Source organism: Mesocricetus auratus, unplaced genomic scaffold, assembly GCF_017639785.1.
Source record: "Mesocricetus auratus isolate SY011 unplaced genomic scaffold, BCM_Maur_2.0 Super-Scaffold_100006, whole genome shotgun sequence".
NCBI classification, from domain to species: domain Eukaryota; kingdom Metazoa; phylum Chordata; class Mammalia; order Rodentia; family Cricetidae; genus Mesocricetus; species Mesocricetus auratus.
Window position 1 is genome coordinate 24,029,363 of NW_024429190.1, and position 18,527 is coordinate 24,047,889.

General features: G+C 43.6%; 1 protein-coding gene across 1 annotated transcript in view; it reads right to left on the reverse strand.

The window, feature by feature from the left end:
• Positions 1-1,648, reverse strand: part of Tapt1 (transmembrane anterior posterior transformation 1) — a 43,928-nt gene extending 42,280 nt beyond the window's left edge. The window contains exon 1 of the mRNA XM_040747050.1: positions 1,417-1,648. Within this exon, the coding sequence (XP_040602984.1) occupies positions 1,417-1,606 (190 nt within the window). The 5' untranslated portion in view covers positions 1,607-1,648. The remainder of the gene's footprint in view (positions 1-1,416) is intronic.
• Between the last annotated feature and the right edge of the window lie 16,879 nt (positions 1,649-18,527).

Here is an 18,527-nt window from a genome sequence, read left to right on the forward strand (position 1 = left end):
GTGCACTGTGATGTGAAGTTTATATAAGTCCAAGTATCCAGCTCCATCCCAGAAAAGTCTACTTCACAAGTTCAAGGCTCTTCACAGCTTCATTCTTTTTTTTCTTCATGCAAACAACATAAGGTTTCAATAGTAACGGCTTTCCCGAAAACTGTACTGAAACCTGGTCACATCTATTTGCTTGCAGTAGTCAAGTAGTCGAACTAAACAAGCAGCTGGGAGATTGAAGACTTTGTCTTACTTATGTCCTGCCAATTCAGAAAGCAAATACTCTTGCAGGTGAGTGTTTAACTGACAACCAAACCAAATAAAGAATGCTGGAAAAATTTTTAGTGGCTAATCAAGAACCCCCCCCCCCCAAAAAGGCACAGCCTGCACTCAAGTTTTCAAAGATATGGAGACTGATGCAAAATTCTACGTCCAATTCTGAGAAGCAGCAACTCTGTCAGGATCTATCCTTCGGTCTTTTGGTACTCCTATAATTTCAACACTCATAATGAATGATAACTTGAATGTGTACATAAGCTGCACGACCTAGAGGCTAACACAGCCCTTGTTCCACTGTATTAGTTCAAAATCCCCTGGAAGAAATGCTATCAAGTTGCTGTCCAAGATCTTGGACTTACTATGACAGAATTAAAATGTCATCACTTGTATACCCAATGAAACAGACATGTCAAAATCTTCCTTTCTCTTCCGGGCTTACTATAAATCTTCAGTATGAACACCAAACCTATTAAAAATTCTTTTAATATTAAGACCGGAGAATACACAGGAATTCTAACATTTTAACAGTATGCTTTAAAGTGTTTATGGATGGTGGGGCTCTAAAGTGGTATGTATTTTCTAATGTGGCAAAACTGTTTCTTCTGGCATAAGTTTCAGTTTTAGTAAAAGTCCACATGTAACATTCTAAGGGGTGCCTCACATTTCTGAGAAAATCACTCAACTTCACGGTCACGACCACACTGTCAGCTGAGTCTATGAAAAATGTACTCGGAGGGCAAGTTAACAGGTTTCCGAGGTCCAACTTCGCATAAAACACAAGGGGCAAAAGTCACCTTGGCATGGATATCATCTAGAAAGCTCCGCGCTTCCCATTTTTTGACCTCTTTCGTAAGTGAGAGACGCCTGTCACTGTTGAGACCGGCCGGGAGCAGTCGGTGACCAGGACAGCCGAGCCCGGGACGCACCTGGCTCGGGGATGGCCGGGGGAGCGTCGGGCCGCGCGCACAAGCCGCCGGGGGAGCTGTCATCAGCCGCGGGGACTTGGGAGCCACCTGAGTCGCGGACGCTCTGCGCGCGGACCGGAGACGGCGGCGTCCCCGCCACCTCAGCCCGCGTCGGCCCCCCGGCAGCCCGCCGCGGCCTAGCGCCGCCCGCCCGTCCGTCCGTCCGCCCGCCCGCCCGCCTCACCTGCGCGGCCGCGGCGCTTTTCCCGCCGCCGGTCGCTCTCGTAGAAGCCCAGCGTCTCGGTGTGCTGAGGCGCGGGGCCGTGGCCGCCACCGCCCGGCTGCTCCGCCTCGCCGCGGCCCGTCCGCTCGGTGCCGTCCGCGCCGCCACCGCCGCCTTCTCCCGGGGCGGTCGCGTCGCAGACGCCCGCCATGTTCCGAGCGCCACACACTGTCCCCGCCACCTCCCTCCAGCCGCCCGGCCGGCCTCCGCCTCCCGCCGGCCCCCTCGCCGCCTCGCCCCGCCCCTCGGCCGAGCCCGGGCAGCCGCCATCCGCAGCCCGCCGGCCGGCGCGCTCCATTGGCGTCAGCGGCGCGTGGGAGGCCGCGGTGGCCGCCGCCACGGCCGCCGCCATCTTCTTCCTGCAGTCGCCGTGGCGCGCGGCCGGCTCTGCGGCTCGAGCCGCCGCTCCGGGCTCCATGCTGCCGGGTGCCGCGGTGGGGGACGGAGGGCGGCGGCGGGGCTCGGCGTGACTGTCCGCGCGACCCGGGCCCCTTGTGCCACTGCGGTGGCCCGAGTGCGCCGGCGCGACCCGCCTGGCCTTGGCAGCGCGGCGACCGAGGCCGGGCTCCAGCTCCGCGGCTCCCGCCGGCGGCGGCCCGGTGGCTCTGCTGTCTTGGCTGCATCTCTCCTGCATATTTATGATCTTCTGTCACATTCCTTGCCCGTGGACAGTGTCCAAAGCCTAGCCCGGGGGAGCGTGCCAACAGGTGGGGGACTCGGCCCGACGGGCAGTGTGCTTGATGCGCCTAACGCGCCGGGGACATTCTGAGCTGCCTTTCGGGAATAGGGTTTTGTGACGGCGGATGGCAGCCAAGGTGGCCTGGTTCTGTCACCTAGTCACTGCTTTCCTTGGGGCTGTGACCATAACCCCTCTCTGATGAGACCACCCGCTGCGGGCTGGATAGAATTGAATCCGGCTCAGCCTTGCTGACATTCACCCGGGCTTCCCGTGTGATTGCTGTGTGCCCCGGTAACTGGCACAGATTACCTTCTTGCCCGCTTCGGAATTTACTTCTTAATAAGCAAAATACAGATATCTCTCCACGTACTAATCTTCCCCACACGTTAGCCGAGAACCGATGGAACAGGTCATGATACAACAAGAAGATCCCGAGGAATAGATAGCCAGATACCTTGACTGTAAACTCCAGTTTGCTGGACTGTGCTCAGCAAGGCAGCCGGCAGGCAGGACGCGGGGAGAGGAAGGGTTAAAGAGGAACTTGCAAAGTCCAAAAAATCCCAATACTAGCCCATTTTTAACCTTGTGGAAACCCGAGCAATGCAGACTATTTTTTAGAGTCAGTTTTGGCTTTATTTGGTCAAAACTGAATTTTAAAGGCAATGCCCTTGACAAATCTTCAGAATCATGAAAATCAAAAGACAAAGTTTTATAGCCTGTAAGATTCCTTCCAACCTAGATTGTATTATCCTCTGATACTGTACAAAATAACCCTCTGTTTTGTCCGCTGATTGTTAAGAAGGCAGTTGGTTTTATTGCTTGCTTTTGCCAGAGTCTTTGTTCCTCATCTATCTGCTTATTGCCCCTGCCATTCACTTGGATGCTAGAAAGGAATAAATCCAAATTTTATTTGCTAAGGGAGCATTTGTAGGAATGGGTCTCTTTCATTTTGTGTCTCAGACCTGAGGAAAGACGCTAAGTTCCGAAGATTGTTCCTAACTTTAAATAGTCAAAGGGGGGGAGGGGACCCTGTAAAGGAGTGAAGCACTGTCCGAGAAGTGGGGTGTTCTGTCATGATGGACACATGAGAAAATTAAGGGTCTTTGGAGCTCTTATTGGGTCTTTCTGCTAGGTCTACATCATTGTATCTGACGTGAAACTGCATAATTTCAAAGTCATTGTATACACAGAAATGCTTTAAATTCAAACAGCATTCTTCCCTTTTATAGACACCCATAACTAAATCATCAAGTAGCCTGCTGCATATACAAAGGAATTTTCATTTTATTTTATTTATGGGGAGTTGTTTGTTTGTTTTTAATAGGGTCTCATTACACAGCCCTGACTGTACTACAACTCATTATGTAGACCTGGCTGGCCTTGAACTCACACGTAACTGTCTGTCTCTGTGCTGGAACTAAAGGTATACACCACACCCAGTTTTTTTTTTAATTTTAAAGATAATTTGACCTGTGACAGTTTATTCAGAATCCAGGAAATAGTGCTTCTAATCATACACCTGTCAGCCAGGTGGGATGGTACACACTCATACTCCTATCACTCAAGGTCAAGTCAAGAAGATTAGCAACTGGAAGTTAAACCTGTACGACATGATACCTTCTCTCCCAAACCCCAAAATAATAAGTAAGCACTCAGAACTCTCAAACTTAGGTTACAAATAATTTCTATAGTACAGAACCAGGAAACCTCTGAGGACTATGTAAGTAGCACTATCATTTAAAAACAAGAGTTTTTAAATAGCAGCCTTCTCCAATAAGGAGTCAAATACTTTGCACTGAGTTATAGGATTAGCCTTGGATGATAATAAACTATAGCAAATTAATTCTGCAAGCAAGAAGCCTGTTGCTGACTAGGTGTTAATGAAAGGGATTGCCCAGCCAGGGTGGTGGTACAGGCCTTTTAATCCCAGCATCTGGAGGCAGAGGTGGGCAGATCTCAGTCTGTATAGTTCAGGACAGCCAGAGCTATGCAGTGAGACTCTGTCTCAAAACAGAAAAAGGGGAAGAAAAGAAAAACTTTAAAAAAAAGAGGAATGCTCTATTTTGCAAAGTAGTATTAATAAATTGGATGGAAGTTGGGAAGAGTGTTATGGTTGTTATAGCCACTGTGTAGCTATTGCATTTTAAAAAACGGCAAAAGCCACTTTTTTGACGATTATATTTTATGTGTTTGAGTGTTTTGCTTGCATGTGTTTTACCTGAGTGTATGTATTATTACCACGTGCATGCCTGGTGCCAGGACATTTGATCACCTGGAACTGGAGTTACAGGTGGTTGTGATCCGATATGTGGGTGCTGGGAACCAAATGGGGGTCCTCTGTAAGAGCACCAAGAGCCATTTCTTTAGCCCCAGCTTACCCTTTTTTTTTTTTTTTTTTTTTTTTGGTTCAACAGTTAAGAACATTTGCTGCTTTTTCAGAAGATCTGGGTTTGATTTCCAGTGCCCACATGGGAGCTCGAAACTGTCCCAAACCACAGTTTCGAGGGATTCAACACCTCTGAAGGTCTCAGTAGGTAGCAGGCATGCATATTGTACACAGTCATACATTCAAGCAAAACACCCATACACAAAAAAAAAGATAAAAATTTAAAAATGGAAATTTGGTAAGAAGTATATAGTTTTCAAAACAAATTGCCTAATTCCATATTTCAGTAAAGACTGAGTAGTTATGGTTTTATGCCTAACAACATACATAGACCCTACTGCTTAAGAACCATGGATTCAAGAGTAAAAGAAAGTCACAATATGTAAATCCTTACTGCTTTGTGTACAAACCATATCCTTATGATTTGCTTGCATGTATGTTTTTGCCTGCAGGTATGTATGTGCGCCACATGCTTGCCTGCTGCTCATGAAGGCCCCCGGAATTACAGATGGTTGTGAGCCAACCTGTGGGTGCTAGGAACCGAACCTGGGTGCTCTGCAAGAGCACCAGGGTTCCCTAGAATGATGCTTCAGTGTAAGCAACTTTTCCAGTGCATTAGTTCAAGGAATGGTACAGCAGTGGGTACGGGACTTGTGGTTGCAAGCCTTCAGACTGACACTATCAAGACTACACATTTAGTTGTGTGACCCTGGAATTAATATACAGGGCAAAAGAGTACTGTTTTATTTTGTGGTAACTTGGAATACTTCCATTATGATGTTTTCAAAGATAAAGTGGTTTAATGTCTTGATAGCACACCAAGCATAGCTTTTGCCCTTAAATTGTTTCAAATGAGTTCCTCACACTTTTCCTGAGTAGAAAACAACTTTGATGAAACAACCCTGAGAATGGAAAGTGTGGTGATATTTTGTTTATGATCCAACAAATAAAAGCTTGCCTGAAGATCAGAGCGCAAAGCTAGCCACACTAGTTAATCCCAGTACTGAGCTACACGAAATTGATCTGGTCTACAAGAGAAACAGCTCACACAAAGGTGATCTCAGCACTTGGGAACCCCCACCTTTAATCCCAACACTAGAGAGGACAGTAAGGTGAGAGGAGACAGAGCTCAGTGCAGTCTGAGATTTGGTGGAGACAGTGCAGTCTAAGAAGCCATACAGTCGGGAGCAGCCTGAGGTTTGGTGGATCGCCCCTTGGGTCTGAGCATTGGTAGGGGTGAGAACTCTCTAGTGGCTGACTTCTTTGTTTTTCTGATCTTCAGCTTTAAACCCAGTATCTGTCTCTGGGTTTTTATTATTAATACCAAATAGAACTCATACTACAGGAAAGGCCTGAGCTCTCTGACTCCCAACTGGAGTGTTGGATCAAAAGGACAGGGATAGCCCCTCTCTGCTCTGTTTTCACTCCTATGAAATCATACTTGGGCCAGACAGCAATGGCCTCTTAAAACATCAAAAGTATGCCAAAGTCTAGGTATCCCCTTGTGCAACTTGGGAAAAAACAAGGTAGATTGGCCTGTTGATGATACCAAGATTTATAGGAAAGTATGAAATCTATAACTAGAATCACTTTGTATTTGATCTAGAGTTTAAATAAAAGGAATTAAAGTACAGTGACTATACTGATAAAACATCAAAGATTCCTCTATCTTTATGTGCCTTCTTCGTGTTCTGTATACTATTCCTTATTCCTTGATCTGGGGTAACTAACTAGTGGCTTCAGACTACTCTTCTAGTCTCCCAGGCTGCAGTTTGCTTGTTCCCTAACCTTACCAAGGAACACCAGGAGCAAGTTTCTAAGATGATTCCAGCGAGTGTTCCAAGGAACAGTGCTCTAAGGTGGCATTTGAGAGTGGCTAAAATGATACTTGAAATGATTACTGTAATGCATTTCAGTCATGTTGATGTAAAGACAAATTAGAATTTGCTTGTATAGTGATGTCTTTCTCTACCAGGAATCCACTTTGACAATGCATGGCTTCTAGTTCTGGAATCACGAGAGTCAATATTTAATTCTGAAACTGTAGCTCTGAATTTAATTTATTTGCTGACTTCAGAGGAAAAAAATAAGATTTATTTTGTTGGGAGGGAGAACTGGTTGGAATTCAAAATGAAATCTAAAAGAATAAATAAAATTTTAAAAGTTACAGGTTAATGGAGCATGCTGGATTTCAGATAGATTTGAGACACTTACCTGAACCAAAAGGAGATGGGCTCATGTGCTTAACACAGAATGGAATTGGTGATTAACACAGAATGATGTATAACCAACCAAGCATGTCACAAAGAATTATTTGACTACACATAAATAAAACTCAGTCTAAAAAAACTATTTTGTGTGTGTGGGTGTTATGCCTCTGTGCATATATGTACACCTCGCCTGTGCCTAGAGCCTGCAAATGCCAGAAGAAGGCATTGGATCCCCTAGAAGTGGGGTTAGAGATGGCTGTGAGTCATCATGTGGGTGCTGGGACCTGAACCCAGATACTTTGGCAGAGCAGCAAGAGCCCTTAACTGCCGAACCATCTCCCAGATCCTGATTGTCGTGGAGGTAGAGTTTCATGTAGCCCAGGCTGGCCTTAAAATTAATGACCTTCCAACCTCAACCTTCCAAGTGCTGGTGTTATAGATGTGCTCCACTCTGCCCTGCCTATGAGTTTATGAGTTGATTTAAAAAAAATCTAAACAACTTTGCTCTAAGGCCAGAAATAAAAATACAATGCTGGGTCTCCAGTGAGTCTTTGAGATAAATTAATGTGAGTTTATTATATCTCTACCTTTGCAATCTTCCCTCTTCTCACAATTGATTCTAATGTTTATAAGTTCTCTGAGTTGTTTGTTTCATAGAAACTAACTTTGTTTCTAGAAGAAGTAATCACACTGACTAATACACCTTTAATTGTAATGTACCCATTACAACTGAACAGAAACCAGTAGAATTTTATCCCTAAGTATTTTTTTAACATGAGAATATTTGATGGAGAGCACAATAATTCGAACTCTGAAAATTATACAAAATATTCTTATCTAATCCCTTTGCTAAAGGGGCTATTTGGCCACAGATACTGAGTTCTGAAGACTGATTCTATTATGTGACAAAAGTGTGAACATAATCTATGCTGTTAGACAACAGAATTTTTAATTTATAATCAGTACAGTTCTATATAGGCATTTATATTTCTAGAAAATATTAATACTGATGAAAGGGATCTAGGTAATGACTTAGCAAGTTCCTAATTCCAAGTTTCTATCTATGAAGTGAAAATGAATTTCTCATGACAATTTAAAAACTAGACGTCATGTTTAGGCTTGTTTTAAAATTAATCGCTTAGTTAATTAACAATCTGTTTATGGAAGAAACTCAAATCTTCCTTTATATTTGTTTTTAATTCTAGCAAGCAAAGGCTTTCCTTTTTAAGATTCAGGAGACAGATCTTAACTTACCTCCCAGGCAAACTAAGCAATAGTGGAAAGACTACCTTAAATACCCTGCCCCCCCCCATAATGAGTTTGACGACTTCCTTATATGCTGTCCTAGAACCTTCAACCAGTGACTGATGGAAGCAGAGGCAGACACCCACAGCTAAACACTGAACTGAACCCAAGGAACCCAGTGCCAGAGAGGGAGGACTGATGAGCGAAGGGGTCAAGACTGGGCTGGTTTAACCCACAGAAACAGCTAACCTGAACAAGGGGGAGCTCATGGACTCCAGACTGATGGCTAGGAGGCCAGCATGGGACTGATCCAGACCACCTGAATGTGGGTGTCAGTGAGGAGGCCTCAGCAATCTATGGGGCCTTGGGTAGATCAGTATTTATCCCTCATGTACAAATGGACTTTGGGTGCCCATCCCACAATGAGAGATGCTCTCTCAGCATAGACCCTTGGGAGAGGGCCTAGGCCCCGCCCTGAATGAAATGACAGATCTGGAGATCCCTCATGGAGGGCCTCACCCTCACTGGGGAACTAAGTGGGTGGGGCGCTGGGAGGGTTTACAGGGTGGGAGAGGAGGGGAGGGAGCTGAGATAGACATGTGAAGCAACCTTGTTTCTAATTTAAATTATAAAAAAATCTTTAAAAAACTTATCTCCCAACTTGTGTTGTTAGCTTTTCGGGATGCTTCATATTCCTCAGTGGTGAGTTATTTATTACTGTGTTGGGCCACTTACCAAACAGTAACTGGTAATCAGCAGACTTTATATACTATCTCAGGTAAATATTTCACCTTTTTCTAGTTGTCTAGTGTTTCTAAGTGGAGTATTGGGATTAGTAACTGAGTGATGTTTTCTCCCTTGTAAAGTTCTTTGGTCCCTGACCCTGATCTTGTGGCTAACTCTAACTCTCATTCTGCTCTTCTATCAGTGTGCCTTTTCCCACCTACCCCCCCAGACTGAAGGGTACTCTCTGGTTCGCTCTACAATGTCACATGTTCTTACGGTAACCCAACTATTAATCTACCACTTTTGTCTTGATTACCACAAATCACTACAAATATATAATAAACTTTCAGATTTTCAAAATAATCCTTTCAGTTTGTGCCTTCCTAGTTGTAGAGATCCATCTGCTCTCCAATCATCCTTTTACACATATCTAGTCTACTTCTTTTCCAGGGTTGGGTTTATATTCCTGAAAGGCCTCTGCTGCTGCTGACATTTCTCATGCTGTGCCACTTCCAAATAATGAACAGTTTGCTTGACTTTCATGCTATAACCTAGGAAGGTAGTCTCACAGAAGAGAACAGCGTAGTGGTTAAGTTGTTAAAATGGCACTAAAAATGAAACATGCAGTGTGGCTTTGTCCAAAAAGTGTCTGAAGACAAATTGTATTCTTTATCTTGCTTTGACTAAGGTGATACAAACATTAATTCCCATTCCTTTGAGCACATGTCCTCTTGGCAGATGCATGCTAGCTTAAAATTGTGGCACATATAATTCACACATAAATTGATTGCTACAAAAGTTAAGGCTAAGCTAGACACTGATCATTATTCATCTTCTTAGTGCTCACTCTGACCTTTCATCTATATATTTAGTTAAATATATGGTACCACTAAATGTGTAAACAGGGATGTGCTTATAGTGCTGCATACCATTTTTAAATATTCAATTTTGATGTGTATTACGGTGCTGGTGTTTACGATCTGACAGCTGGCTAGATGCTCTTTTCAGAACAATACTGTTTTATGAAACTTGTATTTTTATATACTCTATACAAATATGGTATCTGGTTTATTTTACTGTAGCCATAAAAGTCAGTCTCATAAGGAATTAAAGGCAATAAAATAAATTGATTCCATTAACTTTGGAGCTGAATGAAACTTGACTGTTTTCCTTCAGTCTGCCTTTATTTCTCACATTTAATCATGTCTCATGGAAAGAGGCCACTGGTGTGATTAACAGTGGTGTCTTCTAGGTCATATAACTGGCTTCGTCCTTGCAAACAAATTCTTTCCTTGGTATTAGGAGTATTTTGGTTGAAAAGTTGCTGACACAAGTGTTTTACTGGGGCAGAATCGGTTAGTCCTTCAGGGATTCCTGTAAACACAGGTGGACTCACCCATGCAAGCATGTGTTTTTAGCTAACAGATGGTTTCTCAAAACAAACACTTCTTCTTTTTTCTGTGTTCAAGTGGGTAAATAGTTGTTTGAGACTAGAAAAACATGGCTGGGATTTTCAGTAATGGCAAGAAATGTTCTCCAGAAAGATTATGGAATATGGCAGGCAAACTTCTAACTTGGGACTAGGAGACCTGAGTAGAAGGCTGGCCACTTCTAGTCATGAGCCCTGCCATGTGCTTGTTGGACTTATTTTCCTAATTCACGTAGCAAAGGACAAACTAGATTCTCAAGAAAATTACTTCTATTCTAGAACTATGTGATTTTAGGTACTTCTTACATTATTTTAGGCTGTCACTAACTGCTAACTTTGCATTTACATTTAATTTTTTTCTTGAATTAGACTGTTCTCAGTTGTAATGTTTTATCTTGAATGGCCTACCTTCTGTTTACAGACTGTAGTGCTCTTTTCCAGTGAACCCTGTTGATGTTCTTTTATGTGGTTGGTACTTGTCAAAGCCCTAGCCTGACAAGATAAATGAGAGGCACTGCCCACCCATAAGTAAATACTGCAAATGTTTGTAGAGGCATGCGCGCAAGCAGAAAATGGGGCCAAGGAAGGCATCTTAAGGACCTACGGAAGATGTAGGCAAATGTGTAGAGTGAGAAAGGAAGACATAATAGTCTTTGAGTTGAACTTGAAGATGAGGTTTCAGTGTCCAGAGAATCCTAAAGAATGTGCTACGAGGTATTGGCTAGGTAGAAGAACAGGCAAGAGTGGCCAGAAAACAAGATGAGGAATTCGGAAATTTTAAAAGACTGCCGGCACCGCCCTCACCTTCATAAGCTGAAGACTATTCACAGGATATTGTGGAACTCTTCTGTATTGGGATTTGCTTGCACTTGTGTTTACAACAGCTGGGCGGGGCAAGCTGAGTATTAGCCTGTGTTTATTAAGCGCAGTGGTGTCCTAAGTCTTATTCTCCATATCAAGTCCAGTACCTAGTTAGGAAAATTTACCAACATCTGGCTTCTTTTTTTTTTTTCTTCATGGAAAGTTGGGGTGACATTTGTGGAGTAAACATTTTAAAGATTGTCTTTGTATGGCTGTAAGATAATCACTAATGAAGGAGGAAATTTTTTGAGGGACCCAGATACATTTTACTAACAGTCAATGTGATCATTACATGCACAACAAAGTTCCAAGTCAAACCATTTTAGTCATTGAAAAGGAAGAATGGGATGACGGCTTGGGAAGCCACCTTTTGTAAATTCTTGAAGATTTTGAATAATCATAAATGACAAGAGGGGAAAAACACTATCTTGTTTTTTGTCTGTGTCAGTCCTCTCCCCAGACACTTACTGTGGGTAGGGTGAGGAGTATATGTCAGCTTGGGATGAGACTCTCTGTTTTGATCCATTTAATTTAGACACTTGTTATAATGTGAGTGCTTTTGCTTTTGCTTTGGCAATTGGTGTGCAATTTTAATTAGCACTTGGAACACAGTAGAATGCGTTGATGCGGCACAAGACATGAAGAAATACGTTCATAATGGCCTGCCTGAGGACTCTGGCAGCATCCAAAAAAGACACTCTGTGTTGTGCACAAAGCTCCTGAGAACTCACCCTGGCTGGCAGTTACACTCTTGTACATTAATCATCTCAAGATTTTCAGATGTCAAAACATTGGCATATGCAGTGTTGTCATCTGTGCTACACTGAGAATACTAATTTCTTATTTTGATAAAGTGGCTGATGTATACATATATATATACATATATATATGTATATATATTATATCTTCCCAGTATTGTCCTCCAACTTTGCCCTTCCATCCCTTCCTAAATCTTTAAGCCCTCATAGCCATCTTTCACCACCATTTCCTCTCTGGCCATCTCTCCTGTTTATAACTACTTTCCACCCCCGTACAACTTCAGACTGAACTGCATAGCATTTTCTTAAAAGTGCTTCCTCCTCTGTTGACCTTTCTGGTGGCTAATATTGTCAACTTGACAGGATCTAGAGTCACCTAGGACAAAAACCTTTGAGTATGCCTACAAGGTAGCTTCTGGATTGGGTCCATTTATGCAGACGGCCCACCCTCTGTATGGACAGCATCATGCCATGGTCTGGGGTCCTGGAATGAATAAAAAGGAGAAAGCAAGCTGGACACCAGCCTTCAGTGATCTCTGTTTCTTGACTGCTGATGCAATTCGAGCAGTTGCCTCAAACTCCTCACACCAGGCACTCACTACCCTCAAACTGGGAGCCAAAGTAAACCCTGCCAATAAAGATGTTCAGTCAGATGTTTGCCACAGCGATGAGAACAGTAGTCAGTGCAGTTCTCAATGCCATCTTTGTAGGAGCCCTGTTCCGTATCTGGTTTTAGGCATTGTTTTTTTTTTTTAATGGCATTCAGCTGAAAGGTGCAAAACAATGCAAAGAACACACACACACACACACACACACACACACAAACACACACACACATCATAATTGCACTGATGTAGGATGAATCTTCCTCCTTACCTGCCCTGGGGACTGGAACCAATTAACTTCTTTGAGCTTCCTTAAATGAGAGTAATAATACCTGTTATGCAGGATTGTGGTCAAGATTAAATAACTTCCATCCATCAAGTCAACAACATGTATAGAGAGCCCTATTACTCACTGGTAATTATAAGTATTATTTATTACAGTTGGTACTAAGAACATGAAGGTGAATAGGCCATGACCTTGGCCTAAAGACTTTATGAGGAAGGACAGACAAGAAAATAAACTGCAGAAATAATTATGGATGACTGAGCAGATTTGTAAGGACAAGGGTTCTAGCACTGGAGCAAGGGCATCAGGAAGTGGAGTAGAGAGTAAAATGGGCAGACTATGTCAGAGTCAGAGCAATGCGAGTTGAAAAACCAGGGAGAGCTGTGATGTCTCTCTGATGGTGAGACTCAGTTGGAGCTGTAGACATCAGGAGGGGCCTGGTGAGGCAGCTGAGGACACAGGGAACCTGTGAAGGGCACAGGACCTTATTTGTGTTGAGGAAGATCCTTTCCTTGGCAAGGTGTGGAGCACTCTGAAAGAGTTCAGTGAACCAGTATGACCAGTTAGGAGACTGCAGTCAGACCAAAGTGGAGGTAGCATAGGCAACAGTGGGAATGGGGAGGCCACAACACACTGAGACACTTAAGGAGCCAGAGAAGGGTGTTGGGATAGTCATGGAGAGGGAAGAAGGAAGGAGGATAAACTTTAAGGAAGATTATAGGATTCTGACTTGGACCGATGGTCCACTTTGTGACATAGGAAATGCAAGATGGACATTTCATAAGCTGCAGTTGGTTGCTATGTCTTAAATGTCCCTTACAAGAAATCATGTTGGAATTCAATTGTCACAGTAAGCTTTAAGAGCTGGGCCTTTAGGTAGTGATTAGGATATTTGGGCTGTGCTCTCGTGTCTGGGTTCATGCATTTACCATGGGAGTGGGCCTTGCTGTGGACATTCCACCTTCCTCTCCTCTCTGTTTCTCTGTCTTCCTTTCATGAGCATGATGCGCACATATACTGTCTCACCATGTGCTGCTTTCCACCATGTTATGATTCAGTTGAAAGTCTTCCCAACTGTGTTGGTTAATATTGAGAGACAGCTTGAAAGGGTCTGGACTCACTTAGGAGAAAAAGCTCTGGGCATGCCTATAAGGGAGTCTATGCACTGTGTTAATGGAGGTGGGAAGACCCCCACCCCTTCCCCAAGCATAGGCACCAGCAGTCCCTGGATTGAAGTCCTGGGGTGAATGAAAATAGCAAAGCAAGCTGAGCATGGGCAACCACGGCTTTGTGCTTCCCTGCTTATGCAGTGTGAACAGCTGTCTCACACTCCTGATACCATGCCTTCTCTGCCATGATAGACAGTACTTTGGAACTGCGAGCCACAATAAACCCTCTGTAATGGTTACCTTTGTTAACACCACCTAGAGTCACCTTGGAAGATAATCTCAGTGAGGTGTTGTTTAGGTTGGGTTGGCCTGTGGGCATATTTGTGGGATTGTCTTAGTTGGTATGAGAAGGCCTATCCCACTGTGGGAGGTACCATTCCCTAGGAAGATGATTCTGAATTAGATAAGCGTACAGAGTTTGAGCTGAGCACTAGCAAACAAGCAGGCATACGTGCATATATTCCACTCTTCTGTTAATGGGATACGATGCGACTAGCTGCTTCAATGGAGAGCTAAAGTAAACCCTGTCTTCCCTAAGTTGTTTTTTTGTTAATTAAGATATTTTATCACAGCAACAGAAATGAGTGATAGCACCCTCCTTTCTTTAAATTGCTTTTTGTCAGATACTTTATAACAGTGAGAAAATACCTAATACACCAGCCTTTCAAATCACAGCCAAACCAATTTCTGTTGTTTGTAATTTATCCAGTCTGTGGTTTTTCATCGTGGCAACAGAAAAAGAAGATTCAGAATGTGGTGAATATAAAATGAGTCTGGTATGGAAATTATGATTTGGGGTACCCTTTGAGAAGAGTAGGGCATTTTGACTTCATTATTTTGAGCTCTCTATATAGTGTGACCCTGATTCTTTTCTTATTGCACATGTCAAACACAGATGGACTTGGTGCAAAGATTTGTTCTGGGAGAACTCCTCCATTGCTCCATTAAAACCTTTGCTCCATTTCCTATACGGCAGATTTAAATTCTTTCCCCTTGGATTTTTATTGTACCAATATTGTTCATACCAGGAAATCTTTCTCATGTGCATTTTACAAAGAAGTCTTGATAAATCAGCTTCCTTGTCTTTCAGATGTTTCAGTTTAACCTTTTCCATGCTAAATCTCATTTGAACTTGGGTAACTGCTTCTATAGTGTTAAATTTACAACATCAAATTTTAGACATCTAAACTTTCATCATATTATTTTGATTTTTCATCAATTTGCAAGTAATATTTTTGATCTGTTTTATTTTTTACTATTTTCACATGTATTTCACCTTAACTTACACAAAGCCTAATATTTTATTCAGATAATTATTTCAGTGTTGGAATTTACCCACAGCATGCTATTCTTTCTTTTTAAATTGCATCTAATTAATTAGTAAATTAATTGATTTGTGAATGAACATGGAAGCTAGAGGATAACTTGTAGAAGTGGGTTCTCCCCTCTTACCATGTAGGAGCTAAGGATGGAGCTCAGGTCAGGTGGTCAGACTTAGGTGCAAATAAGTGCCTTTAGCCTCTCTGCCACATTTCTGGTCTGTGATAGGTGGTTCTGAAGCCTCCTTTTTATCTACAGGTAGTTTTGCTATGTGCAGTTTGACCCTTATCAATTTCATGCTAGTACCTCAGATCAAAACTTCCCCATGAGCATCAATGGGGTATATGCACCTGGGATAGCCCAGGGGAGATGTCCCGGAAGCAGCTGCATGGACACAAGAATGGAGACTTGACAAAAGATCTGTGAAATTGATCTGGGCCCAGTGCCATTTTCATTTGTGTCTGAAACCAAAAGAATGAATTATACCTCAGAAGGGGGAACACATCATGAGAGAAGTTCATCCTCCAAACCCAGTAGGATCAATACTACTATAATAGGAAATAGATGAATGAGGAATATAATACAGAAAGGAAAGGTTGCAGAGACACTCATGAGAGGGAGGAGTCTCACCAAGGAAGAGGAAGTGGTCACTGAGGTTGGCTGCTAGGAAGGGGATACACACAGAAGTGTGCTGTTCAGACTTAGCAACAGCAATGAGAATGCCCCTGTCCTCACTGAAAGCTATCTCATGAGTGGAGACACATATGTCCTGCAGCGTGCACACAAGTTGGAGGCGGGGGCGGGGTCAAAGTGGAGATAATTAACTTGCCTGCAAAGAGGGAAGTGTGCTTATTTCTTGACTGGTCTATTTGTTTTCCTTTAAATATGGAGGAGACTTGAGCATGGTGAGGTCTTGATGGGTTGAAGGAGAAAATGTGAACTTAGATGGAAGTTGGATTCCCTGATGAACACAGTAAGAACCTAGTCCCCTCCGTAGGGCGGGTCTTACATTTGTCTACTTGCCTGCATCCCCATGTCTGGGATCCTTCAGCAGCCTGTATCCAACACCATCCATCAGACTCATCTAATTATACTTCTCTGACTTTCCCTGATTATTTCTATGGGCCAATTATTAGCCAAAGTCTACTTGCTTAGTCCTTAAAATATTCACAGGGCTGGAGAGTTGGCTCAGTTCATAAAATGCTTGTTATGCAAGCAGGGGTTCAGATCCTCAGCACCCACATTGAAGTCTGGGCACACAGTATATGCACGCATTTAACACACATCCATCTCACTGCAAGGAATCCTTTCCTAACCCACAGTCTGGTCACCTGTCACACTGCCTATTACTGCCCTTCAGAAATACTTCTGTCCCACAATGCCTTCACATCAGATGTGATTTTTTGTATATGCTGTCTAGCTATGGTCAGGTAAAACAAAACAACTCCTCTGCTCTGACACACCTTGCCACCATCACTCTTATGCATTGTCTCATGGCTGTGTAAATTACAGGAAAATATATGTTGTCTCACACAAACTGGACCATGGTCAGTACATCATTTATGCCCATCAAGCAAGACTCGTTCACCCTCTTCACAGATTGTTGGGCATTTCTTGATTCATGACCCTAGGGTGAGCCAGGGAGCTCACACCATGAAGAAACACAAGCCCAGCCCTCGGAAAGCTTGGTGTCTAACAGATAATTCAGTCCTTTTTGCTGTGCTGTGTGAAAAGGTGGGTAACGAGCTAGCTAGTTTAGGTTAATCAATGCTGGTCATTTTCTTTCGCTACTCATCCTTGCCCCCCCCCCATCCCACTTCTCCTTCCTCCTTCTCTGCTCCCTCTCCCTTTCTTCAGTCCTCCCTCCCTTTCTCTCTCCCCCCCCCATATAATGTATCGACAAACTGATGAGTCTAACCAAACATGAAATGTGCTCTTCTTACCACACCTCTCCCTGCCAGATTATACAACCTCAAAGGTTAGCTTTGTCCCTGAGGCTGGACAGGTTCCAGGAGTCTATGTACCTTAAAGGAAACTTGTTGGCTTATATAGCAGTCAAGATCAGCTGCAGAATCTCCAGGACATTGAAGGAAGGACATTCTCTTTGAATCTCTTTGTATTTTCAGCTAGCATTCCCCTTCCATCCTGTTCTGACACTGTTTTTTTCTTGTCATTTTGCCTTCAGGACAAAGGGCAGGACAACTCTGTTGGCTGATCTTGAGTCTAGCATGCTGGCTTGACTTCTGCCAACTTGAGTTCCTGGCATGAGGATTTATTTTAAAGGTGGCTGACCTGCCACGATCTGCATTCTTCCTGACAAGTTCCCAAACCTCTGTTTGTGCTGGCTCTGAGGGAACCTCAGTTCACACTTGCCACCGTTTCTGGGTTCTAGTGTTGGCACTTGTCAATGTAAAAACCAAAACAAAACAAAACACTCCAACCAACCAAACAACCCCCCCCCACAGCTTTCAGCTCTCTTCTTAAGAGCAGTGGTGGCCTGGGAATACAGATTTAGATTACCCCAAACTCCATGTTCCAATGTAGTTTTGTGAAGTTTTATAGTTTACAGAACAAAGAAAGTTATAAGACAAAGGAACTTGAAATACATTGGTGGAGGCATCACAGAGGGCTATCTGAGGGCATTCTTAGCTTTTGGGTTGGTGGACACAAGGTATCTCCTAAGGAAATAGATTCCAAAGGCTTTTTATTTATTAGTCACAGGATGTTAGCTCTGACACAGAGGTGGACAAGGGGTGGCTATATGGGGCAGTTGCGGGAGTTTAAAACTAGCCCACGATAGGATAATCAGCATTTGAATCTGTAACATTTCAGCCTTCCCTCAGTACTGCAGTTCTAACAGTCAACCAGTCTCTGCAGACACAGCTTCGTTGGCAGAGTTCTTGTTCACATGCTATATAGGGGACAGGAGTTGGACATCAAGAGATGGAAGAGCCCTCGCAACCTGGAAACAGCTGTTTTTGCTTCCCTGTATCAAGCCTTGATACTTAGGTTGAAGTATGTTCAGTGAGGTAGAAAAGTAATCAGAGATGTTTTAATCCCCAACCTGAAGTGTGCAGTGAGCACCATTAAGATGATCTGTACTCAAGCCACTTCCATATGGGCTCTGAAGTTTCACTGCCATACACTGTTGGAAGAGGGAAAGGAGGCGAGGAAGCCCAATTGCTTCCCAGTGCCTCTTTCCCTGTCTGACAGGGCATTCTTCCGTTGCTGGAACTTGCTCCCTGCTACAGGCTGGCAAGGGGGCTGTGGTCTTTTTCCCCAGGGGCTGTGGTCTCTTTTCCCAGTGCCCCCACAGCTTTCCTCACAGCTCCTTCCATCTAGCGTGTCTCTCTGTCTCTGTCCTCCCCAGGTTGCCTTGCTTGGAGTACAGGCCCAGG